The sequence below is a fragment of the Choloepus didactylus genome, chromosome X (genome assembly GCF_015220235.1).
Source record: "Choloepus didactylus isolate mChoDid1 chromosome X, mChoDid1.pri, whole genome shotgun sequence".
NCBI classification, from domain to species: domain Eukaryota; kingdom Metazoa; phylum Chordata; class Mammalia; order Pilosa; family Megalonychidae; genus Choloepus; species Choloepus didactylus.
Genome location: NC_051334.1, coordinates 41,633,575 through 41,661,559, shown reverse-complemented (window position 1 = coordinate 41,661,559; position 27,985 = coordinate 41,633,575). Strand labels below are relative to the sequence as shown.

Below are 27,985 nucleotides of genomic sequence, written 5' to 3'. Positions count from 1 at the left end.
CCAAGTTCATACTGAAAGGATTTGATTGTATCCTGTTTACAGTATAGGAGGGAAAGGAGAGTTTAGCTCAAATTACAGCAACCTCAAATATTCCTTATTGTTGTTTGCTTGTCAGAAGAAATACCTTGAGATGTTTCTCTCCTCTTAACTACCACATAGTCCCTGTCCCTCCCTACTCTCTCACTGATCTCGCTCTTGCTTGCTCTCATTCTCATCCTTTCCTGTTCTCCTCTCCCTCTCCACCCTCCTGCTCTTCTGGACTCAACCCAGATACTGCCTATTCTGTGAAGACTCTGAATCCCTCAAACGTACGTTTTCCTTCCTTTGAAACTCTAAAATGTTCTCTTCTTTCATCTATTGTGGTTTTTCTTTTTTCCTCATTCTGTAATGTAGGCTATTAGAAAATGGGGTCTTTGTGTAGCTGGTCTTTCTATCCTCTACACATATAATAAATGTAAACTGAATGAAACTGAATCCCCCCCCATAAAAATATGGAATAGTTTATATTCATCAAGATGTGGGCTATTATACTGGAGATAAAAGACCTCAAGTTGTTTATAGTTGAACTGTACATACCAGACAGGTGCCTACCTATGAAATTAATAATAATAACTGATAGTGTAGGTCTAAATAACCATAGAAAGGCACAGATTCTTAGAGCCCTGAAGAGTTCAGTGGAGGAACCAGTCAGAAGCTGGGACAGTCAGGCAGGCTTGTAGGTGGTTGATGAAGAGCATTAGCATCAGTGTAGGAGTCAGACAGGTGGAAAAGGGGAGACAAGACATCCCTGGCAGCAGCATAAAGAGAGCACAAAAGTATTGGGGAAAGGTGGTGGTTATGGGATGTTTGTAGAGACATCAAAATAGTATCACAAGCAGAGCCCTGAATTAAAAGAAAATAAAACAATTAAAGTTCCTTTTTTTAATCAAAAAGACTGATTTGTATATGCAAGGATTAAAGTTATTGACAAACTCATTAAGCATAGAGAATTCATTTAAACCATATCAACAATACAGTGTTAACATGTATCATCTGGGAGGACAGGGATGGAGGCTCTGCATTCTGAAGGTCCCCTTGGGTGCTTCTGAAGCATAGGGCCTCCACCACAGGCATGAAAATGGATTTTTATACAGAATCCTCTCTTTAAATATGATTTTACCGACTTAGCTGTAATTTTTTATCTTCCATGAAGTAGCTCAAAGCCTTGAGCAGAAAAGTTAGGAAGCTTCCCTCTGTGTAAACCAAGCTTCTTGTTTTCTTTTCTTTTCTTTTTTTGGTGGGAGGAACAATATGTGGACTCCAAAGTCAGACTGCCTGAGTGTGAATCCTGCCTCTGTCACTAGCTGTGTGATGTCTTGAGCAAAACCTTGCTGTTTCCCAGTTTCCGCCTAAGTAAAATAAGGGTGGTAATCATACCTACCTCACAGTGTTCTTGTAACCATTAAACGAATTAATGCATGTAAAATACTACATAGGAGGTGCTCAGTAAATGCTAGTTTTAATTATTAATTACAGCAAAATAAGATTATTTCTGTTTTTGAACTATATATATATAAAATAAGTCATACAGTTTGTATGCTGCTGTCTGCTTCTTTCACTCAATGTTCTATCTTTAGGATTCAACCATATTCCTTCGTGTAGCTGTTGTTAATTTCTTTTCATGGCTGTGTATAGTCTATTGTATGAATATACCTACCAATGTGTTATCCATTCTACTATTGATGGACATTTAGGTTGATGCTATCGTGAGCAATACTGCCATGGACATTCAGATACACATATCCACGTACACAGAAGCACATATTTATTGGAAGAGACTATTTTTGTCCAATACTCTGCAATGACACCTTTGTCATAAATCAAACATCCATTTGTGTATGGTTCTTGTTCTAGGCTCTCCATTCTTGTCCTGGTGTCCATAGCATGCAGTCTTTAGCTTTATAGTGCTACATTTTGAAATCGAGTAGAGCAAATCCTCCCAACTTGTTATTCTCCAAAAATATCTTTGGTCTTCTTGGCCTTTTGCGATTCCATTTATGTTTTAGATTCTACTAGACAATTTCCACAAAACCTGTTGGGATTTTGATTAGAAAATTCTGTTTAATCTGCACTTCAATTTGGGAACGATTGGCTGTTTGTAATATTGTCTTCCAATCAGTGAACATGACAATTTTCTCTCCATTTATCTTAAATGTCTAATTTCTCTTAATAAATATCATACTTTACTCCATACAGGTACTGTGCATCTTCTTATTAAATTCCTTTCTAGAGTCTTAAAATTTTTTCATTTAATTTATGATAATGATTTTATTAAACTGATTATTTCTAATTTTACCTTAAATCATTTTGGATATTCTGTACCAATCATATGCAATCATACCATCGGTAAATAATGGCAGTTTTGGTATCATGTAGGTCTAGTTTGAAAGATTTTTTCTTTTTTCCTTTTTTTTTTTAATTAGCTGGCGCTGAAAAGTTATGTAAATTTAACCCATTTGTAGGTCTGGTCTGTTTATCAAAACTGTCAGACTAGGATTCTAAAAAACTGAGGCCTATGGACGTTAGGTAATTTGCTTAATTGTGTTAAAGCATGAGGTAGACAGAATTCTAGAAATGGCCCCTCAAGATTCCTGTCCCCTGGTGTATAATATCGTTTTAATGGCAGCATAATATTCTAGATGTATGACAGTTTGTTTAAGCATTCTCCTATTGTTGAACATTTAGATTGTTTCCACTTCTCCCTATTATAAATAGCTGTGATGGACCCTTGTCACTAAAACTTGGCAATATTTCCCTTGGAATGAAATTATTGGGTCAACATGCACATTTTCAAGACTTTTGCCAGGCACTAAAAAATTGCCTTTCAAAAGGGTTGTATTGCTGTATGCTTCCATCAACAGTCGATTATTTGATTTGTGGGACATCTTTCCAGTGCTGAGTTGTATTTGTGTGGGGGTGTATGTGTGTAACATGGGTTTCCAGCATCTCAGATGGGAAGATTGGACCTATGCTCCAACTCCTCCTTTCAGCCATTTCTGTATTTTTACGTCTATTAGTGGCAAAGCTCCAATTCTGAAACGTAACGCCTCTATCCTGTACAAGTTTGGATGTGTACTGTTTTCATTTTTGTTGTTAGAAATGTTTTCTAATTTTCACTATGATTTCTCCTTTGATTCATAGGTTTATTTAGCATTCATTTCTCAATTTCCAAACATTTGGGGATTTTCTAGTTTTGTTCATTTATTTTTAACATAATTACCTTGTAATTAGAAAACATACCCTGAGTGCTTTCAATCCTTTAAGTTTCGTTGGGTCCCAGAAAAGCACTTGTGTTGTTTTTGAGTTTTAAACAGAACTAGTCTTGTATTTTGGTGGGAACATCATTACTCAAAAGAACAAGTAACAGACAAACTATGGCTATTAAGACATTTTCTTGAAAATGAATGAAGTGAGCCAACTGCTACAAAGAAAACAATTGACAGTACTTGTTGCCAGTGATGAAATTCAAGTTTTTCAAGTGAAAATTTGAATTTTGGAAAACTTGTATCTGCCACCATGAGCTTGTCAGCCTCCCATTTCTTAAAATTTTTTTCTATTGTGATCAGTGGTGATATTAATGAATGTGATTTTTTGATATCATGTAATGAAAAGTGTCAGTATTTGGAAAATCTGCATAACTCAATGAACCCAGTATTTTCCAGATAACCAGTTCATGATGTTACAGAGTCTGGCATGAGTAAAAGATCTATTCATAGTACAAGACAGACCAATGGATTATAATGAAACAGACTACAAAAAGTTCATTGATAGGATCCCAGATTCTACATTGCAACTCACCTTTAAGAAACTGCCATTTGTTGAGTTTTGGTTTAGTATCAAAGAAGAATATTCACAAATGTCTGAGAGGGCTATTAAAATGCATCTTCTTCCAATTACATATCTGTATGAGGCTGGATTTTCTTCATTTACTTCAACCAAATAACATTGTAAGAGATCAAATGCAGAAGCAGATAGGAGAATTCAGCTGCCTTCTGTTAAACTGGAAATGAAAGAGATTTGCAAAATATAAAACAATGTGACTCTTCTCACTGAATTTATTTTGTTTTGGAATATATAGTTATTTTCCATTAAAAATATTATGATAACATGTGATGGGTTTATTATTGTTATTTAAGATAAATTAATGAATATTTTAAAACTTTCTCCATTTTACTTTTTAATACAGTAAATATTGTTGGATAAAACCCACAGAAACACCATTCCTTTTGGGTTCTCAGTAATCTTTAAAATAGAAAAGGGTCTGAGATTTAAAAGTTTAAAAATGTGTGTCTTAGTGGTTGTACTAGAAATTACAGTATGCCCCTTGACATATATTGTGGTCAATATATTTATTTTTAATTTTTTAATCTCTTTCTCCCTCTCAGGATGAATAGTTATTTATACGGTCTCTCAGAAAGAGAGAGAATAGTTGTTTTATACATTTAGATTTTGTATAAAATTACCAGCAGTATTATTCATTTAGATTCATCTACATATTTACCTATTTTATGTTTTTCTTGCCTTGCTGCATTTCACTTCATTTTTCTTCTACCTGAAGAAAACACTTTTCTTTTTCCTTTAGGGATAAGTATGTTGGGGGTAAATTTTCTTGATTTCATGTTTATCTGAAAGAAACTTTTCACCTTCATTCTCTAAGGGTGTGTTTGTGAGACTAGAATTTAGGTTGGCAGCTATTTCAGTTTAAGATACCATTCCACTGTCTTCTGGCTTCCACTATTGCTATTCATTCTTTTTCTTTCACTGTTATTGAGATTTTCTGTTTGTCTTTGGATTCCTGCAATTTTCACTGATATGTGTCTAATTGTGGATTTCTTTTATTTAACTTGTTTGGTGTTTCTTGGGCTTCTTGAATCAGTGGTTTGGTATCTTTATTTACTTCTGGATAATTATCAGCCATTATCTTTCAGTATTACTTCTGCCCCATTTTCTCTCTTTTCTCTTTTAGAACTTCCCCTAAACTATATGCTGACCTTCGCACTGTAATCCTTTGTGTTTCTTACTCTCACTTTTATATTTTCCATGTTTTATCTCTCTGTGCTTCATTCTGATCTTTCAGTTCACTAATATTCTCAACTACCTAATCTGCTTAAATTCTTAGTTTTGATATTGTATTTTTCAGTTCTGAAATTTCTGTTGCTTTTTCAAATCTATATTGTCATTTTTTATAATTTCCTGTTTCTTGTGGAAGTTTCTCGGCTCGACTTTTATTTCTATGGTAAGCATTAGGGTTTTCTATGCTACCATGACGTACTGGAATATATTTTGTACCCCAGTTTTCAAAATGCCACTCTTAATGGCCTCAACCCAGAGCAAGTTGTGTTTCATCAGGGCCTTACTTTTTAGCAGGCTCTTTAGGGGTCTACCAAAAAGATACCTCTGCCTCTTAGCTGCTTCTCCTGGATCACCCTGGTGCAAAAACAGCTGGACCATGCTGGTCTTGGTCTGACTGCCCCCTCCCACTCCTCCAGATCTCCCCAAAAGGGCAGCCCCCTCACCTCCAACCTACCTTTTTTCCATAGCCCTCTCGCCGCCCCCAAGGCGGAAGCATCTCTGGTTCACATCTTTGAGCTTTAATCCTTTCCCCATTCTCATTCGGTACATTTTCAATCATTATATTGTTAAGTCTTTGAAACTTTAAAATCTTTTTTTTTATTTCGTCCAGTTTTTGTAGTTGTTTTTGTCATCTTCAGAGGAAATGTTGGTCATAAAAATCCAGTTTGGTCTGGCTTTTATAGCAATGCTGTCAAAGAATAGTTTGCAGACCAGTAGCAGTCTTTCTGCTGTTACTGGTCTGCAACAAGATAAGTTTACAGAATTGAGAGTAAACATTTAGAAACTGTTGTAGTAATATGACATTGCTGTGAAATCATAGCACATAATTTTGTATTTTACAAAAGTGTTGGTTCATGGTATACCTGAGGGAAAAAATCTGGTCCTTCACCACAGATAATTTGAGAAGCACTTCTTCATATGATCAGGTTCTAGTCCCTTACCAGCACCATCTTTCTCTGCTTTTACAGAATACATACAGCTAGCCGTACCTTGTGCCTCTAGACCTGAGATCTATTTTGGTTCTTTTATGGTCTTGACTGGGGATAATTTTTCAAAAATTATGTGTCATGCATGTTTATTATGAATTTTTTTAAATTCAGATAGACAAAAGGGAGACAGCTAAGATCATTCACAACACCACTTCTTCACAATTCAGAATAAACCTGTAGTTTTTCTCTGTACACAGTATGGAAGCATACCCCATAGTCTTCCATAGAACAGTTTCTTCTCCCATTTCACTGTCTCAAAATGGAGCCAACTGAGCTATCATAGGCCTAATTGAGGGGAAAATTCAAAACATGCTTTTTGAAGGTACTTGGCAGAATCACGCAGATAGGAAGGAAGCCAGAGAGAAAAGCAGTAAAAGAAGCCCTATAAATTTTTTTAGAATCACAGTATCATCCGATAAGATTTATCAAAGAATTGAGACATCAAACTTTTTGTTTAGGATTGTTATATTAGGATTGTATGTATTTTGAATATGTATATTTAAAATTTCTGTGATGAATAAAATTTGCATAAATAACAGTATTTTTAGCTTTTATTTCTGTATCTCATGACATTTAAAATTAGTGGTTGCTTACATTTTTATAGATAATTAATCAAATAGCTTTTGCAATAGAAAATTGCTTTCATAGTGATGACTTTCTTTCAGAATAACCCTTCAAAGAACATGTCCACATATTTAAAAAGCTACACAGGTGATTCTGTTTGGTACCCCTGGTTATGAACCATTGAGTTAAAAGTATATATAATGGCCAAAAGATTCCATTTATAATAGCAATTAAAATATAAAATCTCTAGGGGAAAAAAATCTAATAATCGGTGTTTGGAGCCAATATGAAGAAACTCTTAAAACTTTAAGGGACATAAAAGAAAACAAAGAAGCATATCATGTTCAGGGATGAGAATATATAGAAAACTGTTAATTCCTACAAGTTAACTTATAAATACAATACCATCTGAGTCAAAATATAAATTTTTTCTGTCAAAATGATTTTAAAGTTCAGCTGGGAGCAAAAAATTTAAAAATTAAGAAAATATCAACAAAGAATAATGAGATAAGACTTATTTTGCCAAATATTAAAATGTGTATTACAGTATTAAAAATATTATTGTACTAGATATAAGAATAGACAGTTCAGTGGAAAAGAGTAGAAACCAAAACATATCCCATGTGTGTGTAGAGATTAAGTTACTTCAAGTACTAGTATTTCAGATATGACCAGAAAAGATGGATTGATCCATGCAGGTAATTGTAGTACAGGGTGGTAAATAATTTCTGATTATTATCACTCTGGTTCCCTGCTTAGGTTTTGCCCTGTCACCACTTTGCTGTTTCCTTCTACCCCTAAGACCTTTTTCCTACTTTTCCCTTCGAAAAGCCTTCTTCTAGCTCTCAGGACTACTACCAAATTCTTATTGCTTTCTGTACAATCAATTTAGCTCTCTCAGCTTTTCCTAACTACTCTCTCATCTAAGTTAAATAGGGTCTATTCTCACATTTCACAATTAAAAAGGAAAACATCTAAAAAAAACTAATTCTCTCAATATGAGATGTTTTTTAGTCCTCATAGATCAAGCAGCTTAAACTACAGCCAGCTTTAAAAATAGCATTTTTCCTCCCCACAATACAAAGAAGTGAAAAATATTCAGCCTCTCTAGTAATCATGGAAATACAAATTAAAACAATCATGAATGACTTTTTTTTCCTCCTATCTGATTGGCAGAAATTAAAAAGAACAGTCATCTTAGTGGAAGCAAGGTGTAGAGGAGAGGACACTTTAAGACTCAGTAGGGAGAGTATAAATTGTTAAAATTTTTCTGGTAGTGTGTGAATCAAAAGTCTTATTATGTATACCCCTTGACCAACAAATTCTACTTATAGGAATTTTGCCATAGCAGATGATCAGAGTTGTTCACAAAGATGCGTGATCATGTTCATGCAGGCTTTATTTCTGATGGTGGAAAATAGGTGCTGCCATACTTTAGACGAGTCCATCCTAAAAATTGTTTTGGAGAAGAGTCCCATCTGAAATTGGAAAATATTCATTAGCTCTGAAATGGAAATTATGTAAAATTTGTAAAACCTTGTAGAAATGTGAAAATATTTGCATTTACATAAAACCATGCCAAGATCCAAATAATGTGATCAGCTGTTCATTAGCCATCTACTGTATGCTCAATCTTCTGTTGGGTATTAGGTGGGGTATGTTGAAAGTATAAAATATAATTGTTTTTTAGGACTTTACACTATTGTTGAACTGTCTCGGGGCTTGACGGTGTGCATTTGTTCCTTGCATGCCCAGTAAGTGTGGCTGTAGTTAAGGGAAGAGTATTGGACATGGTTAAGTAGACTGATTTGAATCCTGTCCCTGTCACATACTTGTCTACTCATTTCAACAAAATATTTGAGAATAAAAATGATGCTGATCTCACAGGGTGGTTGTTAGAATGAAGGGAGATGTAGCAAGGAGTGCTTCCCATGGTCCCTGATGAATAGTAGGTGTGTTAGTTCCTTTACTTTCCCTTCTAGAAGTTTCTATTTCCTCAGTATAATAACTATGTTCTAGTTTGCTAATGCTGCCGGAGTGCAAAACACCAGAAATGGATCGGCTTTGATAAAGGGGGGTTATTTGGTTACAAAGTTATAGTCTTAAGGCCATAAAGTGTCCAAGGTAAGTCATCAACAATCGGGTACCTTCACTGGACGATGGCCAATGGTGTCCGGAAAACCTCTGTTAGCTGGGAAGGCACGTGGCTGGTGTCTGCTCCAAGTTCTGGTTTCAAAGTGGCTTTCTCCCAGGATGTTCCTCTCTAGGCTGCAGTTCCTCAAAAATATCACTCTTAGTTGCTCTTGGGGTATTTGTCCTCTCTTAGCTTCTCTGGAGCAAGAGTCTGCTTTCAATGGCCGTCTTCAAACTGTCTCTCATCTGCAGCTCCTGTGCTTTCTTCAAAGTGTCTCTCTTGGCTGTAGCAAGCTGGCTCCTTCTGTCTGAGCTTATATGCTGCTCCAGTAATCAAGGCCCACGCTGAATGGGCGGGGCCACGTCTCCATGGAAATTATCTCATCAGAGTTGTCACCCACAGTTGGGTGGGGCACATCTCCATGGAAACACTCAAAGGATTCCAATCTAATCAGCACTAAAACTTCTGCCGCACAAGATTGCATCAAAGAACATGGCTTTTTCTGGGGGACATAACACATTCAAACTGGCACAAACTGCATCAGGTATATTAGAGACTGAGCTACTGAATAAATGAATGAATAAATGAGATACTGGATTTGAAAACAGTTTCCAGTCCTTAAAGTGTTATGAAAATGTTTGCTAGCTAGTAATATTTGAATAATTTCATTAATATATGTAATGATCTCACAAAAGTTGTGTATATATGTATGTAAGTGCTAAATGTTATGGTATAGGGTTGTTATCGAATTTAAGCAAAGGAAGACATTAATGACTTTAATGTTGTGTGTAATTGGAGGCGGCTTCCTGGGGAAGGTAGGTTTGAAATGGGGCCTTTAATTAAGGTAGCTTTTGAATATGGTAAACAATATATGCAGAAGCATGTGTCAAAAGAGAAAGAAAGGAAGAAAATAGTATATTCAGGGAGTGGTAATAAGACTAGTCTGCCTAGAGCAAGGTTTTCTTGAAAGACATTAGATAGTAGGCTAAATAGAAAAGGCAAGTTGTGGCCAAAACAACAAGAAGCCTTACCTATCTGGTGAGAAATAGAGAATCATTATAAATTTGGAGCAAGATAGTGACATGTATCACCAACCCATCAGTGTATTAGAATGTTTGTAGCAGTTAACTTTGGGAATGCAAGTGCAAACCAAAATAAATTTATGGACTAGCTACTTATTTTTTCCTTTCATAGTAAATAACTTGAATTTCACATTCAGTGGTAATAACCTTAGCTAAATATTTTAGAAGCATTATTGTATTCTTAAAATATGGAGGCGGGGCAAGATGGCGGACTGGTGAGCTGTATGTTTTAGTTACTCCTCCAGGAAAGTAGGTAGAAAGCCAGGAACTGCGTGGACTGGACACCACAGAGCAATCTGACTTTGGGCATACTTCATACAACACTCATGAAAACGTGGAACTGCTGAGATCAGCGAAATCTGTAAGTTTTTGCGGCCAGGGGACCCGCACCCCTCCCTGCCAGGCTCAGTCCCGTGGGAGGAGGGGCTCTCAGCTCCGGGAAGGAGAAGGGAGAACTGCAGTGGCAGCCCTTATCGGAAACTCATTCTACTGATCCAAACTCCAACCATAGATAGACTGAGACCAGACACCAGAGAATCTGAGAGCAGCCAGCCCAGCAGAGAGGAGACAGGCATAGAAAAAAACAACCCGAAAAACTCCAAAATAAAAGCAGAGGATTTTTGGAGTTCTGGTGAACATAGAAAGGGGAAGGGCAGAGCTCAGGCCCTGAGGCGCATATGCAAATCCCGAAGAAAAGCTGATCTCTCTGCCCTGTGGACCTTTCCTTAATGGCCCTGGTTGCTTTGTCTCTTAGCATTTCAATAACCCATTAGATCTCTGAGGAGGGCCCTTTTTTTTTCTTTTTTTTTTTTTTTAATCCTTTTTTCTTTTTCTAAAACAATTACTCTAAGAAGCCCAATACAGAAAGCTTCAAAGACTTGCAATTTGGGCAGGTCAAGACAAGAGCAGAACTAAGAGAGCTCTGAGACAAAAGGCAATAATCCAGTGGCTGAGAAAATTCACTAAACACCACAACTTCCCAAGAAAAGGGGGGTGTCCGCTCACAGCCATCATCCTGGTGGACAGGAAACACTCCTGCCCATCGCCAGCCCCATAGCCCAGAGCTGCCCCAGACAACCCAGTGTGACGGAAGTGCTTCAAATAACAGGCACACACCACAAAACTGGGCGTGGACATTAGCCTTCCCTGCAACCTCAGCTGATTGTCCCAGAGTTGGGAAGGTGGAGCAGTGTGAATTAACAAAGCCCCATTCAGCCATCATTTCAGCAGACTGGGAGCCTCCCTACACAGCCCAGCAGCCCAGAACTGCTCTGGGGGGACGGCACTCACCTGTGACATAGCACAGTCATCCCTCAACAGAGGACCCGGGGTGCACACCCTGGAAGAGGGGCCCACTTGCAAGTCTCAGGAGCCATACGCCAATACCAAGGACTTGTGGGTCAGCGGCAGAGACAAACTGTGGCAGGACTGAACTGAAGGATTAGACTATTGCAGCAGCTTTAAAACTCTAGGATCACCAGGGAGATTTGATTGTTAGAGCCACCCCCCCTCCCTGACTGCCCAGAAACACGCCCCATATACAGGGCAGGCAACACCAACTACACACGCAAGCTTGGTACACCAATTGGACCCCACAAGACTCACTCCCCCACTCACCAAAAAGGCTAAGCAGGGGAGAACTGGCTTGTGGAGAACAGGTGGCTCGTGGACGCCACCTGCTGGTTAGTTAGAGAAAGTGTACTCCATGAAGCTGTAGATCTGATAAATTAGAGATAAGGACATCAATTGGTCTACAAATCCTAAAAGAACCCTATCAAGTTCAGCAAATGCCAAGAGGCCAAAAACAACAGAAAATTATAAAGCATATGAAAAAACCAGACGATATGGATAACCCAAGCCCAAGCACCCAAATCAAAAGACCAGAAGAGACACAGCACCTAGAGCAGCTACTCAAAGAACTAAAGATGAACAATGAGACCATAGTACGGGATACAAAGGATATCAAGAAGACCCTAGAAGAGCATGAAGAATACATTTCAAGACTAAATAAAAAAATGGATGATCTTATGGAAATTAAAGAAACTGTTGACCAAGTTAAAAAGATTCTGGACACTCATAGTACAAGACTAGAGGAAGTTGAACAACGAATCAGTGACCTGGAAGATGACAGAATGGAAAATGAAAGCATAAAAGAAAGAATGGGGAAAAAAATTGAAAAAATCGAAATGGACCTCAGGGATATGATAGATAATATGAAACGTCCGAATATAAGACTCATTGGTGTCCCAGAAGGGGAAGAAAAGGGTAAAGGTCTAGGAAGAGTATTCAAAGAAATTGTTGGGGAAAACTTCCCAAATCTTCTAAACAACATAAATACACAAATCATAAATGCTCAGCGAACTCCAAATAGAATAAATCCAAATAAACCCACTCCAAGACATATTCTGATCACACTGTCAAACACGGAAGAGAAGGAGCAAGTTCTGAAAGCAGCAAGAGAAAAACAATTCACCACATACAAAGGAAACAGCATAAGACTAAGTAGTGACTACTCAGCAGCCACCATGGAGGCGAGAAGGCAGTTGCACTATATATTTAAAATTCTGAGTGAGAAAAATTTCCAGCCAAGAATACTTTATCCAGCAAAGCTCTCCTTCAAATTTGAGGGAGAGCTTAAATTTTTCACAGACAAACAAATGCTGAGAGAATTTGCTAACAAGAGACCTGCCCTACTGGAGATACTAAAGGGAGCCCTACAGACAGAGAAACAAAGACAGGACAGAGAGACTTGGAGAAAGGTTCAGTACTAAAGAGATTCGGTATGGGTACAATAAAGGATATTAATAGACAGAGGGGAAAAATATGACAAACATAAACCAAAGGATAAGATGGCTGATTCAAGAAATGCCTTCACGGTTATAACGTTGAATGTAAATGGATTAAACTCCCCAATTAAAAGATATAGATTCGCAGAATGGATCAAAAAAAATGAACCATCAATATGTTGCATACAAGAGACTCATCTTAGACACAGGGACACAAAGAAACTGAAAGTGAAAGGATGGAAAAAAATATTTCATGCAAGCTGCAGCCAAAAGAAAGTAGGTGTAGCAATATTAATCTCAGATAAAATAGACTTCAAATGCAGGGATGTTTTGAGAGACAAAGAAGGCCACTACATACTAATAAAAGGGGCAATTCAACAAGAAGAAATAACAATCGTAAATGTCTATGCACCCGATCAAGGTGCCACAAAATACATGAGAGAAACACTGGCAAAACTAAAGGAAGCAATTGATGTTTCCACAATAATTGTGGGAGACTTCAACACATCACTCTCTCCTATAGATAGATCAACCAGACAGAAGACCAATAAGGAAATTGAAAACCTAAACAATCTGATAAATGAATTAGATTTAACAGACATATACAGGACATTACATCCCAAATCACCAGGATACACATACTTTTCTAGTGCTCACGGAACTTTCTCCAGAATAGATCATATGCTGGGACATAAAAGAAGCCTCAATAAATTTAAAAAGATTGAAATTATTCAAAGCACATTCTCTGACCACAATGGAATACAATTAGAAGTCAATAACCATCAGAGACTTAGAAAATTCACAAATACCTGGAAGTTAAACAACACACTCCTAAACAATCAGTGGGTTAAAGAAGAAATAGCAAGAGAAATTGCTAAATATATAGAGACGAATGAAAATGAGAACACAACATACCAAAACCTATGGGATGCAGCAAAAGCAGTGCTAAGGGGGAAATGTATAGCACTAAACGCATGTATTAAAAAGGAAGAAAGAGCCAAAATCAAAGAACTAATGGATCAACTGAAGAAGCTAGAAAATGAACAGCAAACCAATCCTAAACCAAGCAGAAGAAAAGAAATAACAAGGACTAAAGCAGAAATAAATGACATAGAGAACAAAAAAACAATAGAGAGGATAAATATCACCAAAAGTTGGTTCTTTGAGAAGATCAACAAGATTGACAAGCCCCTAGCTAGACTGACAAAATCAAAAAGAGAGAAGACCCATATAAACAAAATAATGAATGAAAAAGGTGACATAACTGCAGATCCTGAAGAAATTAAAAAAATTATAAGAGGATACTATGAACAACTGTATGGCAACAAACTGGATAATGTAGAAGAAATGGACAATTTCCTGGAAACATATGAACAGCCTAGACTGACCAGAGAAGAAATAGAAGACCTCAACCAACCCATCACAAGCAAAGAGATCCAATCAGTCATCAAAAATCTTCCCACAAATAAATGCCCAGGGCCAGATGGCTTCACAGGGGAATTCTACCAAACTTTCCAGAAAGAACTGACACCAATCTTACTCAAACTCTTTCAAAACATTGAAGAAAATGGAACACTACCTCACTCATTCTATGAAGCTAACATCAATCTAATACCAAAACCAGGCAAAGATGCTACAAAAAAGGAAAACTACCGGCCAATCTCCCTAATGAATATAGATGCAAAAATCGTCAACAAAATACTTGCAAATCGAATCCAAAGACACATTAAAAAAATCATATACCATGACCAAGTGGGGTTCATTCCAGGCATGCAAGGATGGTTCAACATAAGAAAATCAATCAATGTATTACAACACATTAACAAGTCCAAAGGGAAAAATCAATTGATCATCTCAATAGATGCTGAAAAAGCATTTGACAAAATCCAACATCCGTTTTTGATAAAAACACTTCAAAAGGTAGGAATTGAAGGAAACTTCCTCAACATGATAAAGAGCATATATGAAAAACCCACAGCCAGCATAGTACTCAATGGTGAGAGACTGAAAGCCTTCCCTCTAAGATCAGGAACAAGACAAGGATGCCCGCTGTCACCACTGTTATTCAACATTGTGCTGGAAGTGCTAGCCAGGGCAATCCGGCAAGACAAAGAAATAAAAGGCATCCAAATTGGAAAAGAAGAAGTAAAACTATCATTGTTTGCAGATGATATGATCTTATATCTAGAAAACCCTGAGAAATCGACGATACAGCTACTAGAGCTAATAAACAAATTTAGCAAAGTAGCGGGATACAAGATTAATGCACATAAGTCAGTAATGTTTCTATATGCTAGAAATGAACAAACTGAAGAGACACTCAAGAAAAAGATACCATTTTCAATAGCAACTAAAAAAATCAAGTACCTAGGAATAAACTTAACCAAAGATGTAAAAGACCTATACAAAGAAAACTACATAACTCTACTAAAAGAAATAGAAGGGGACCTTAAAAGATGGAAAAATATTCCATGTTCATGGATAGGAAGGCTAAATGTCATTTAGATGTCAATTCTACCCAAACTCATCTACAGATTCAATGCAATCCCAATCAAAATTCCAACAACCTACTTTGCAGACTTGGTAAAGCTAGTTATCAAATTTATTTGGAAAGGGAAGATGCCTCGAATTGCTAAAGACACTCTAAAAAAGAAAAACGAAGTGGGAGGACTTACACTCCCTGACTTTGAAGCTTATTATAAAGCCACAGTTGCCAAAACAGCATGGTACTGGCACAAAGATAGACATATAGATCAATGGAATCGAATTGAGAATTCAGAGATAGACCCTCAGATCTATGGCCGACTGATCTTTGATAAGGCCCCCAAAGTCACTGAACTGAGTCATAATGGTCTTTTCAACAAATGGGGCTGGGAGAGTTGGATATCCATATCCAAAAGAATGAAAGAGGACCCCTACCTCACCCCCTACACAAAAATTAACTCAAAATGGACCAAAGATCTCAATATAAAAGAAAGTACCATAAAACTCCTAGAAGATAATGTAGGAAAACATCTTCAAGACCTTGTATTAGGCGGCCACTTCCTAGACTTTACACCCAAAGCTCAAGCAACAAAAGAGAAAATAGATAAATGGGAACTCCTCAAGCTTAGAAGTTTCTGCACCTCAAAGGAATTTCTCAAAAAGGTAAAGAGGCAGCCAACTCAATGGGAAAAAATTTTTGGAAACCATGTATCTGACAAAAGACTGATATCTTGCATATACAAAGAAATCCTACAACTCAATGACAATAGTACAGACAGCCCAATTATAAAATGGGCAAAAGATATGAAAAGACAGTTCTCTGAAGAGGAAATACAAATGGCCAAGAAACACATGAAAAAATGTTCAGCTTCACTAGCTATTAGAGAGATGCAAATTAAGACCACAATTAGATACCATCTCACACCAATTAGAATGGCTGCCATTAAACAAACAGGAAACTACAAATGCTGGAGGGGATGTGAAGAAATTGGAACTCTTATTCATTGTTGGTGGGACTGTATAATGGTTCAGCCACTCTGGAAGTCCGTCTGGCAGTTCCTTAGAAAACTAGATATAGAGTTACCATTCGATCCAGCGATTGCACTTCTCGGTATATACCCGGAAGGTCGGAAAGCAGTGACACGAACAGATATCTGCACGCCAATGTTCATAGCAGCATTATTCACTATTGCCAAGAGATGGAAACAACCCAAATGTCCTTCAACAGATGAGTGGATAAATAAAATGTGGTATATACACACGATGGAATACTACACGGCAGTAAGAAGGAACGATCTCGTGAAACGTATGACAACATGTATGAACCTTGAAGACATAATGCTGAGCGAAATAAGCCAGGCACAAAAAGAGAAGTATTATATGTTACCACTAATGTGAACTTTGAAAAATGTAAAACAAATGGTTTATAATGTAGAATGTAGGGGAACTAGCAATAGAGAGCAATTAAGGAAGGGGGAACAATAATCCAAGAAGAACAGATAAGCTATTTAACGTTCTGAGGATGCCCAGGAATGACTATGGTCTGTTAATTTCTGATGGATATAGTAGGAGCAAGTTCACAGAAATGTTGCTATATTAGGTAACTTTCTTGGGGTAAAGTAGGAACATGTTGGAAGTTAAGCAGTTATCTTAGGTTAGTTGTCTTTTTCTTACTCCCTTGTTATGGTCTCTTTGAAATGTTCTTTTATTGTATGTTCGTTTTCTTTTTAACTTTTTTTTTCATACAGTTGATTTAAAAAAGAAGGGAAAGTTAAAAAAAAAAAAAGAAGAAAAACAAGGAAAAAAAGATGTAGTGCCCCCTTGAGGAGCCTGTGGAGAATGCAGGGGTATTGGCCTACCCCACCTCGATGGTTGCTAACATGACCACAGACATAGGGGACTGGTGGTTTGATGGGTTGAGCCCTCTACCATAGGTTTTACCCTTGGGAAGACGGTTGCTGCAAAGGAGAGGCTAGGCCTCCCTATGGTTGTGCCTAAGAGCCTCCTCCCGAATGCCTCTTTGTTGCTCAGATGTGGCCCTCTCTCTCTGGCTAAGCCAACTTGAAAGGTGAAATCACTGCCCTCCCCACTACGTGGGACCAGACACCCAGGGGAGTGAATCTCCCTGGCAACGTGGAATATGACTCCCGGGGAGGAATGTAGACCTGGCATCGTGGGACGGAGAACATCTTCTTGACCAAAAGTGGGATGTGAAAGGAAATGAAATAAGCTTCAGTAGCAGAGAGATTCCAAAAGGAGCCGAGAGGTCACTCTGGTGGGCACTCTTACGCACACTTTAGACAACCCTTTTTAGGTTCTAAAGAATTGGGGTAGCTGGTGGTGGATACCTGAAACTATCAAACTACAACCCAGAACCCATGAATCTCGAAGACAGTTGTATAAAAATGTAGCTTATGAGGGGTGACAATGGGATTGGGAAAGCCATAAGGACCACACTCCACTTTGTCTAGTTTATGGATGGATGAGTAGAAAAATAGGGGAAGGAAACAAACAGACAAAGGTACCCAGTGTTCTTTTTTACTTCAATTGCTCTTTTTCACTCTAATTATTATTCTTGTTATTTTTGTGTGTGTGCTAATGAAGGTGTCAGGGATTGATTTAGGTGATGAATGTACAACTATGTAATGGTACTGTGAACAATCGAAAGTACGATTTGTTTTGTATGACTGCGTGGTATGTGAATATATCTCAATAAAATGAAGATAAAAAAAAATATTACATTATGTGACTAGATACCGATGATTTTGGAAGTTGACTCAAAAATATGTCCACAACTCCCAGTGTTGCTATTTTGTCAGACTTCTTATTGTGATGATCTAAAGAAAATTTATAGTCAATTTTCTGTACCTCATGTTATTTTATACTGCCATTTGCTTGCTCTTCCTGTTTTTTCCCTGCAGATTTTCAATGTTAAGCTGGTTATAATGTCCTTTATAATTTAAAAAGAAAGAAAAGAGATTTAAATAACTTGCAGTCATTAGCTATAAATCACGTAATAACTTAGATGCAGTGTATTCACTTTTAGTGTTGTCTTTACTGGAATTTCCTCTTTTCTTATATTGTTTTTCACATTTCTCTACAGTATGGATGGAGCAGATCTGTGTTTTGAAATCGTAAAGCGAGCTGATGCTGGCTTTGTATACAGTGAAGCCGTAGCCAGGTATGTAATCTGTATCTAATCTGCATAGGTAAAGGTGGAAATAAAAGAAGGAAATGACAAAGAAATCATATGAAGTAGCCTGCTCTTAGAAGTGATGATGAGGATACTGCTACTCTTTCCTATAAGGAGCATATCTATTTTAGTGTGCATTAATGGAACTGAATAGTGACTCTAAGTGCAAAATACCGAACAATGAATTTGTCTGTTGAGGCAAGTGGATTTACACTTTAACATCCGTACTGCTTTCCTTCCCATTTCAGATGATTTTTAAATAAGGAGGGATATGATAGCTCAGGGACCATGTAGAATTAAATTTTGTTTTGGTTATCCCCCGCCCCACCAGATGCACCTCATTAGTTCTTCATTTTGCCTTTTAGTTATATCAGATTGCTACATGGCCAGTTAATCTGAGTAAGAGCACAGAACAGTAGAAGGAACAGAAATAAAGTACAGTTTTTCTGCTGAATATATTTGCTTCAGGCCAGTGTGAGATCTCCCAATCAAATGGAGGCTGTTGTTTGACTGTGTGGCTCAAAATAAGGAGTAGATATGAAAAATCACAGGAACCATGCACTGGGCCTCTTGATTATATATTTAGAGCAATGCAGCTTTCTGCTTTGGTTACATTCAATCATGTCCATAAATACACACTCCAGTGGGTTGCCTTTATAATACATGGGGTACAGCATCTCTCCTCAGTCACCAACCATAAAGGATTTGAACCAACAAACCTATTAGGATTTATTAAAACTTTCTACCATTTGAGATACAGTTGCATTAAATGATCATAACTCCCCCCCCTCCCATCATTCCTTTTATAATCATAGCAACATAGACTGAAATAACTGGAAACAACTTACCTAATGCAACTTTGAGCTCATAGTGGCTGAGTAGCTTGACTTCTTTAAATTTGTTGCCCTGTCTCCTCCTGGCTGGGGAGCAGGGGACCCAGGGCCAGTTGATAGAGCAGTCATTGCTAGAGCACAAAATAAAGAATATGTTCAGTTTGGGGAAATGATTTTTTATATGATGGGCTAGGGAGAAAAAGCAAATGGAGGTTTATATAAATTAACCATAATTACTTCTTTAAAATCCTGATGTATCCATGGTAGAACTGAGGCTAAATATCCTGTGTCTTTTGTGCCATGTTTTCTAAAGCACATTCTCATTTTCTTTATTTCATTTTTCTATTGTTTTGAGTTCTTGTCACAATTTAAAATTTTTATTCTTTTTTTGTGCTTGAAATTAGAAAGCATTCTTTGATACCAAAAATAGTCAATGCTGTTTTGATTTTTCCTCTGGCATAGTTATAAAATACTTTATCCTAGTAAATGAAACTCTCAGACTTTTACATGTCATTATTTATATTCCTTAAAGAATTTGAGGCAATTTGCCTTTTGTACTTAACCACATTGATATCTTTCAGTGGCAGCATAAAATGGAGAAAATTGAAAATTCTGAATGTTGATTTTATAAAATAATGAAGCTCAGTGGAGGACAATGATTTTTTTTCATCTTTGAACCAGAATAATACTAGGGAACCTGGCAAATATGTTGTCAAGGCTGACGTTAAATCAGTGCTACTGTTACTCTGTTCCCCAGCCATTCTTATTGTTTTTCTTTAGCTTAAGCCTGTCACTACCCCTAGTGGATGTCAGGATAGGTAAGATGGCAGTATGTAGGGACAATGTCATGTAATGAAATGCTCGTGGTTTCTTCCAATCTTGAGATTATAGAAAGGTAAAAGTTTATGTATATATCAAGGCGAAAGCCTGTTGATTTTTAAATCCACTTATAATTGCTGTTACAATGGCAATTTTATGAAAAGAACTTTCCAGAAAGGACCAGAAAAGGGTAGCACTGGGATCAGTAGGTGGTATTGCAAAGAAAGTTTTAGGCGCAATTTCTTAAAGACTCTTCTTAACATTGACAGCCCCCCCCCCCTCACACACACACACACATATACACAAAAGGGAAGTCTCAGGAAGTATTATTAGGTATGTTCCCTATTACTGAGGACCAGTGACCCTAAACAAGGGGCACATAGATTCCTCCTTTGGTATAAAGTGTTTGACCAGATGATTTCTAACCTTCCTCCCCCCTCTCTAATTCTGTGATTCATTATTAGAAAATTAAGCTTGCATTAGTATTCTAGTGAGACATACTCCAAGAAGATTCTGAGACACCCACTAGTAATCAAATTGATAATGTTATTTTTCTCCACCTGGCTGAGCTTCAAGATCTTTAAGAGCGCAGCAAAGCACAGCATAAAATAAAACTGCATTAGTCCTTAATTCTTTCAGGGGTGATGAGTTGTGGAGTGAGCTAATACACGGGATCAGATTATCAAATCAAACTCACATGAATTAGAGAGATCTTCTTACCTAGTACTAAGCTTTACTAAATAATTTCAAGGATACAGGCAATCAAAAGGCTCTGAAGAAGTAGAGGTTTGGGATATCATAGGGCAACTCCCTGGGTCATTTCTTCCCTTATTAGACATGTACTTCTGGTCCAAAACAGATGGGATCTCTCCATGAGGTTTGTGGGATTCTGCATACAGAAGGGAACATTTCAATTATGAAACATGTTCATTTTGTACCCCAGAAAGTTGTATAGCTTACATGACATTCTCCAGGAAGCCATGCCTCAAAGATCCTGGGTTCTAGTTAGTATAGGTAATCCTTAACCAGGGACATTCTGCTAAGGGCATTTCAGAGATAAGGTTTCTTTCTCCTAACAAATATCATTATTCTATTTACCCAGATGTTGAGTTGCCTTCCAAAGGGAGTAAATGGATTGCTGGCCAGCTCTTTCCTTCCATGATGCTGTCATCTCCCCTCATCCTCAGGGTAGATGGAGACAAATATATATATATATATTTGCTGAGTTTCTCTGAAAGCATAGGCCACTATGATGCTTCATGAAGTTTTTTGATTGAAAGTTTAGTCAGCAACTCTCTAGAACATGGGGGTGCATGTTGGTTTTCATTTTATTCTGCTTGCACACTTTGTGTTCACATGCACAGCCTCCCAGAATCATGACTGGGAGGGTGGAGAAAGATTAGATCTGTCATAATTTGGGAAAAAATTCTACCTAGAATGAAAGCTAGAAGATAAAACATGGGACTGTATAACATAGTGAACCCTGTTGTGGACATTGGACTAGGTTAATTGTACAAGTATAAGAATGTCCTTTCATGAATTATAACAAATGTACAACACTAATACAAGGTATTAATAAGAGGGTGGTATATAGGAAAAAAATACACCTAATAGAAACTATGGACTATAGTTAATAATATTACTTTAATATTCTTTCACCAGTTGTAATAAAGGTACTACACTAATGCAAAGTATCAGCAATGGGGGTGGGGGGGGATATGGGAACACTATTTTTTACATGATTTTTCTGTAAACTACAACTTCTCTAATTAAAAAACAATAGTAGTAATAACAAAAAAAAAAAAAACTCTACCTACCTCCCCCCACACACCCCAGAGATTCTTATATGAATATATAGTTGTGTCAAATAATATAGTACTCTGATACAATCGAGTAAATAAAATGCTTATTCATCAAATTTTCTTTTTTTTTAATTTATGAGACCGCAGATAGGCGTTTTCTTTAGGCTAAAGGTAATTTAAATGGCTATCTTTGTGTTATATATCCCAAGTAGTCTATTCTGTAGGTAAAAGCATGCCCACTTACCTAGTTTAAACTTACTCAGTATTTCCATGGTTACATCTAGATGCACCAGTTGGGCAGGCCGTTCCTAAATCTTTGACTAAATTTAAAATAGTAATAATAATGACTTAACCTTTGGAGAGGGGTTTAGAGTTTACAAAGCACTTTCACATTTGTTATCTCTTAGCCATTAGCCATTTCGGAGTGGGAAGGGGACAGGAGCAGTGAGTCACAGACTTTCAGAAGCCTGATTTGAACCACTAAAAGTCCACTGACCCAAGTTAAGAACCCCTAACTTAAACAGAAACTTTTTTTACAGGCTGCTCTGGCCCAGGTAGAGTTCATAACCACAACCCGTTATGTGTGAATTTGCAAAGTAAAAGAACTTGAACATCATCAGAACTGAGAACTACTTGACCCTGGATGTCTGGCTTAGAGCCCAGTTGTGAGGAACAAAGTCTGAGGGGGTTTTCCTACCTTTCATTTTTAAAGCGGAACTTTCTAATCAATTGTAATGCATGAAGTAATGCATAAGCTAACAGTTTCATTCGTGTGAGCTTGGTTGGATAGTAGCGTAAAGATGGAACTTGATGGAAATGACTTAATAGTAAAGCAGGAATGGAGAAATTTGGAACTTGATGGAAATGACTTAATAGTAAAGCAGGAATGGAGAAATTTTTTTTCTGTGTTTAGTCACAGACACATACAAGATCATTTGTGAGTACCATGAAATTTTTAAAAATAATTATTTAGTTTTCATGTTAAAGTGTGGGAGATATAAGATCTGAAAACACTAAACAAAATTCAGTAAATACTGAATAATATTGAGTCTATTGCATTTCTATGTCATGGCTGGTTGGGAAGGAAAAGGAAAAAACAAGAAAGGAAGGAGGGATAAAAGGAAGAAGAAAGAGACAAATATGGAGGGAGCAAAATGCAGGGGGAGCAAAGATGAAGAGAGAGAGTGGGAGAGAAAAGGTGGGATTATAGAAAAAGTACTTTAGAAGTAGGGGAAGTATGTCAAAGTAAATTCTAAAATAATGATGAATGAACTACTCACGTCACACCCTGTTGCCAATTGACCCTCTTACCACTTTTTAGTAACTATTCTTTAAAATGCTAACTCATCCTTTGTTCTCAACTGTGCCCAGTTTGGGGGCCTCTGCAGACCCCAGCTGACCCAGTGAGGAGAGAGATTTCCTAGTACATAGGTCTTGAACTAACCCGGCTTTTTTCAAGGATGCTGCAACTAAACCTTGATTTTGTTGCAAAAAGAAAACTATAGGCATAAGGGAATTCTTTCCTCGTTTGTCCTTCAAGCTAAATGGAAATAAGACAGACAGCAGACTGCTGACAGGCCCTCTTTGGTCAGAATTTTGGTGTAGCTCTGAGCACTGTTTACTATTAATAGCAATCCAGTTTAAGTAGAATTTAGATATTGGAGAATTGTTGCATTTTTCATGATTTAAGCTTAAATTTTTAGTTTGCAGGGCTATTTTACTTATGAACTGTGTGAAATTGTTTTAACTTAGAGATCTTAGGAAATGTAGAACCCATTATTTCTTCATGAAACTCCTGAACTTATGAGTCTTTTTACCATCTTTTTAATTATTAAGCCTAACTTTCCAGCTATCTTATCTACTCAAATGAAGTGTCCATAGGCAGGTAATATGAAGGTCTGAGTTACAAACTAGGGACACTGTATATTAAGTTTTAAAAATAATTTTTTACAGTTTTATATGTCTTTTGTTTTTCTACAGTCATTACATGAGACAGATACTGGAAGCTCTACGCTACTGTCATGATAATAACATAATTCACAGGGATGTGAAGGTAAGTCGTTTCTATCACTAACTTCAGTGTCTGTGAAAAGAAATTAATTCATAACAATGATAATAATCAGTAATTCACAGGGATGTGAAGGTAAGTCGTTTCTATCACTAACTTCAGTGTCTGAAAAGAAATTAATTCATAACAATGATAATAATCAGACTTTTTTTTAATATTCTTATAGGGAGCATCTTAAACAATTTTACCTAGAAATAAAAACATATTTAACTGCTTTATATTTTGCAAGTCATTGTACTAACTCTTAATAGGAACAATTTTTATAATTTCAATTTTCTTCTATTAAAATGTATAAGCCATCTAAAATTCTATAATTCCTCTTTTGCCTTTGTGTGTAAGAGAGAGAAACAAAAAATCCAAACAAATATGAAAAACCAAACAAAATCCTATACTAAGGTAATTGGGGAGAAAATTAGAATTTGGTTTAAACATAGGATGAAATCACAATTATAGATGTAATATGGTTGGTACCCTTAGGAATATGAATATTATCATGATTCTGTCTTTCTGCCTGTTTGATCCCAGTATCATCAACTTAGTAACTCTTAGTCCCTGGCTCATAATAGTGTCCAGCAGAGCATCTCTAAGTTCTCTAAAGGAGACTGGTGGGCCTTACTCCAAATCCCATCCATTTCCAAGTCAGAAGTCCCTGAGGGTCTCTGACTCTGATGTACATTTCACGCTCTGATATTTTGTTACCGGCCTCTCTCAATGTTCAGTGTCTACAAACGTGGTATTCCTTTCCTCAAGACATTTATATTACTATAGGCCTGGCTTCCTCCAATTTATTTTTTCTCTAACATATTTTAATATTTCAGAAAATTAAGTAGAGTTTACTTAAATTTTCTATGATATTTGGTAAATTTTAACTGAAATTCTAGCTGAGGGAAAGCATGAGCAATTCTAAAACATTCTGGTAGAATGTTATAATGGCAGATGAAAATCACTGGAGAAATGTACAAAATATACATTAATGTAATCTAGTTATAAAATATTTTATTCACTCTTTTCAAATGTGATAATAGGAAAGTGATGTTGTTATTATCAAAATTCAACACTCAACAATCCAATGGATAGGTAGCACTTTTATAAAAAACAAACTGTCCTTCAATTATCCAAAGAAAGAATGAGAAATGTAGAAAAGTAAAAGGGGAAGAATTGCTAACTATTGTAGCCTGCGATGTTATTCTTCTGCATTGAATTAATATAAGAAAATGTACATACACAGAGTAAAATGTATCTCTTATAAATATATAAAATATATACAACAAAAAATGATAATTAGAAATCTTTAAAACTGTGTAAAAGAAATTTCCAGTTCACGTAATAGCATCTTGCTCAATGGGAAATTTTATCTTGAATGAATTCTGTTCTAGAGATAAATAATTATATCCACATCACATAATAAATAATGATTGGTAACAAACTCTACTGTAATTCTTTCAATAATATAGTCAGCTTTTGATTGACCATGGTATTTGATACAGATAATCTAAAGCAAATCAATTTTATTCAGGACCTTGTTATAGGGTTATTCCAACGTAGTGTAGGCATTGTGAAAATTTAAAAACAATACTTTTTACGTGACTAATAAATTAAAACTGGCTTGTTTTAATATTTTTGCTAATAAAGCAGTTTATAATCAACTTTTCTTCATATTCAGATGTCATGTATGCAATGACGTGTTCACATATAGGTTTTGGTTTCTGTAAAGTTTTTGTTTAGGTTTCCTTTCTTTATACTTAGTAAAGAAAATAGAAGAACATTGCAATGTTTCATTCTTTTAGAAATATTTAGAATAGTTATCTGTTGCAGATAGCCATAAATATTCTAATATTTTATTTCTTTCTTTTTTGCAACTCTTGGCATATGATCCAAAAGCATTAGGTTTCCTGAAAATGATGCCATTGTATTGATTAATAATACTTTTTTCTTTACTTGCTAGCCATTCCTTTTTTAAATCATCATAATTGAGTTTTAAAATTATTGTTTGGTTCTATTAAGTTGGATTTGAGTATATAGTACCATGTGATTTGTAGTGGAAACTGCTTGCTTTGGGGAAGCAGTTTCACATGAAATTACATTAAAAAAAATCATATTTTTTAAGAAGGTGACATAAAGGGAACCAAGAAGAAAGTGGTTGGTCCGTTTTCTAAGATTGATATGATGTGAAAGCACCAGTAATGGTTAATATAAGAAATATTGAGAAAACACTAGTTACAAGGACTCAAGGAACCAAAATTGCATCTGATGGCTGTAAGGGTCGTGTTTTTGAAGTGAGCCTTGCTGATCTGCAGAATGATGAAGTTGCATTTAGAAAATTCAAGATAATTGCTGAGGATGTACAGGGTAAAAACTGCCTAACCAACTTCTATGGCGTGGATCTTACCCATGACAAAATGTGTTCCAATGTCAAAAAAAATGGCAGATCATGATTGACAATCATGTTGATGTCAAAATACTGATTATTTGCTTCCTTTATTTGCTTCCTCCATTATGTGTTGGTTTTAGTTAAAAAAAAAAAAAAAAAAAAAAACACACACACACACACAACAGTCAGATTCGGAAGACCTCTTATGTTCAGCACCAACAGGTCTGCCAAACCCGGAAGAAGATAATGGAAATCATGACCTGAGAGGTACAGACAAATGACTTGAAAGAAATGGTCAATAAATTGATTCCAGGCAGCACTGATAAAGACATAGAAAAGCTTGCCAATCTATCTATCCTCTCTATGATGTGTTTGTTAGAAAGGTAAAATTGATGAAGAACCCCAGGTTTGAAATGGAAAGTCTCATAGAGCTTCACAGTAAAGGTATTAGTTCTAGAAAAGCAACTCTAAATGAGACAGGTGCCAAAATGGAACGAGCTGATGGATATGAGCCACCAGTCCAAGATTCTTTTTTAAATTTAGACTTTTAAAAGTGACAAATAAAAAGTCTTATTGTGGGTAAAAAAAGTAATTGTATAATCTTTTAAAATTCAGAGAGGTGTATCATCATAGTACAAGGTTTTCCAATAGCCACACTGGTGACTTTTCTTTAACTTTTTATTTTGAAATACTTTCAAACTTACAGAGCAGTGACAAAAATAATACAAACCCCATACACAGAGCTCCAATATACCCTTACCTCTGCAGATACCCAGATCCACCAATTTTAACCTTTTAGCACATTTTCTGTATCATTCTATCTATGTCTATCTATTAGTCTATTTTCTAAACATTTGAGTATAGGTTGTATACATCAAGCTCCTTGAACGCTTAATACTGCCATGTATATTTCCTAAGAACAAGGATATTCACTATGTAACCACCTTAAGTGTAGTTATCAAGTTCAAGCAATTTAACATTGATATAAAGCTTATAGTCTATATTCCAATTTTTTCATATGTTCCAATAATGTCCCTTTGAGACTTTTCTCCTCCTTTGCTAGATCCCTTCCAGGATCATGTCTTGCATTTAATTATCATTGTCTCTTTAGTTGCTCTCCCTTCCTTCCTTCCTTCCTCCCTGGCTCCCTCCCTTCCTACTGTGGGAATATATATACAACACAAACTTCCCCATCTCAGCCACTCCCAAGCATACCATTCAGTGGGATTAATCACATTCACAGTATTGCATTACCTTAACCACCTTACATTATGGAAACTTTCCCACCTCCACAACCAGAAACCCTACACCCATGATGCATTAACTCCCCATTCCCCTGACCCCCGCCCCTGGCAACCTCTAATTTCTGTCTCTACGAGTTTGCAAATGCATATTCTCTAATATTTTCTTTGTAGTTATCAAGGGGCTTAAATTTAGCATCCTAAATCTGTAAAAGTATTGTTTGCTTTGATAACTTAACTTCAATAGTATACACAAATTATGTTCCTGTCCCTCTCCATCCTCCCCACCTTTATGTAGTTCTTGTCACAAATTATATGTTTATTCATTATGAGTTCGAAACCACTAATTTCTCATTACATTTTATGTGTTTGCCTTTCAGATCCTGTAGGAAGTAAAAAGTGGAGTTACAAATAAAAAATACAATAGTACTGCCATTTATATTTACCTGTGTCAGTACTCTCACCAGAGATCTTTATTTCTTCATGCACCTTTGATATATTGTCTAG

The 27,985-nt window shown here is 36.4% G+C and overlaps 1 protein-coding gene and 1 long non-coding RNA gene across 8 annotated transcripts in view; one reads left to right on the top strand and one right to left on the bottom strand.

Moving 5' to 3' along the window:
- CASK (calcium/calmodulin dependent serine protein kinase) overlaps positions 1 to 27,985 on the top strand; it is a 524,745-nt gene that overhangs the window by 268,770 nt on the left and 227,990 nt on the right. For all 6 annotated transcript variants that reach the window (XM_037820735.1, XM_037820733.1, XM_037820731.1 and 3 more), the window contains exons 4-5: positions 18,255 to 18,332; positions 23,779 to 23,851. In XM_037820735.1, coding sequence (XP_037676663.1) covers positions 18,255 to 18,332; positions 23,779 to 23,851 — 151 coding nt within the window. The remainder of the gene's footprint in view (positions 1 to 18,254; positions 18,333 to 23,778; positions 23,852 to 27,985) is intronic.
- On the bottom strand, positions 827 to 27,985 carry LOC119522023. 2 transcript variants are annotated; one of them, XR_005214460.1, is made up of 5 exons: positions 27,925 to 27,985; positions 19,193 to 19,308; positions 5,567 to 5,800; positions 3,838 to 4,039; positions 827 to 2,071 (listed from the first exon to the last, which is right to left on the bottom strand). It is a non-coding gene; the product is annotated as an uncharacterized LOC119522023 (long non-coding RNA). The 2 variants fall into 2 exon arrangements; XR_005214459.1 differs by lacking the exons at positions 19,193 to 19,308; positions 27,925 to 27,985 and having other exon boundaries at positions 5,567 to 7,016.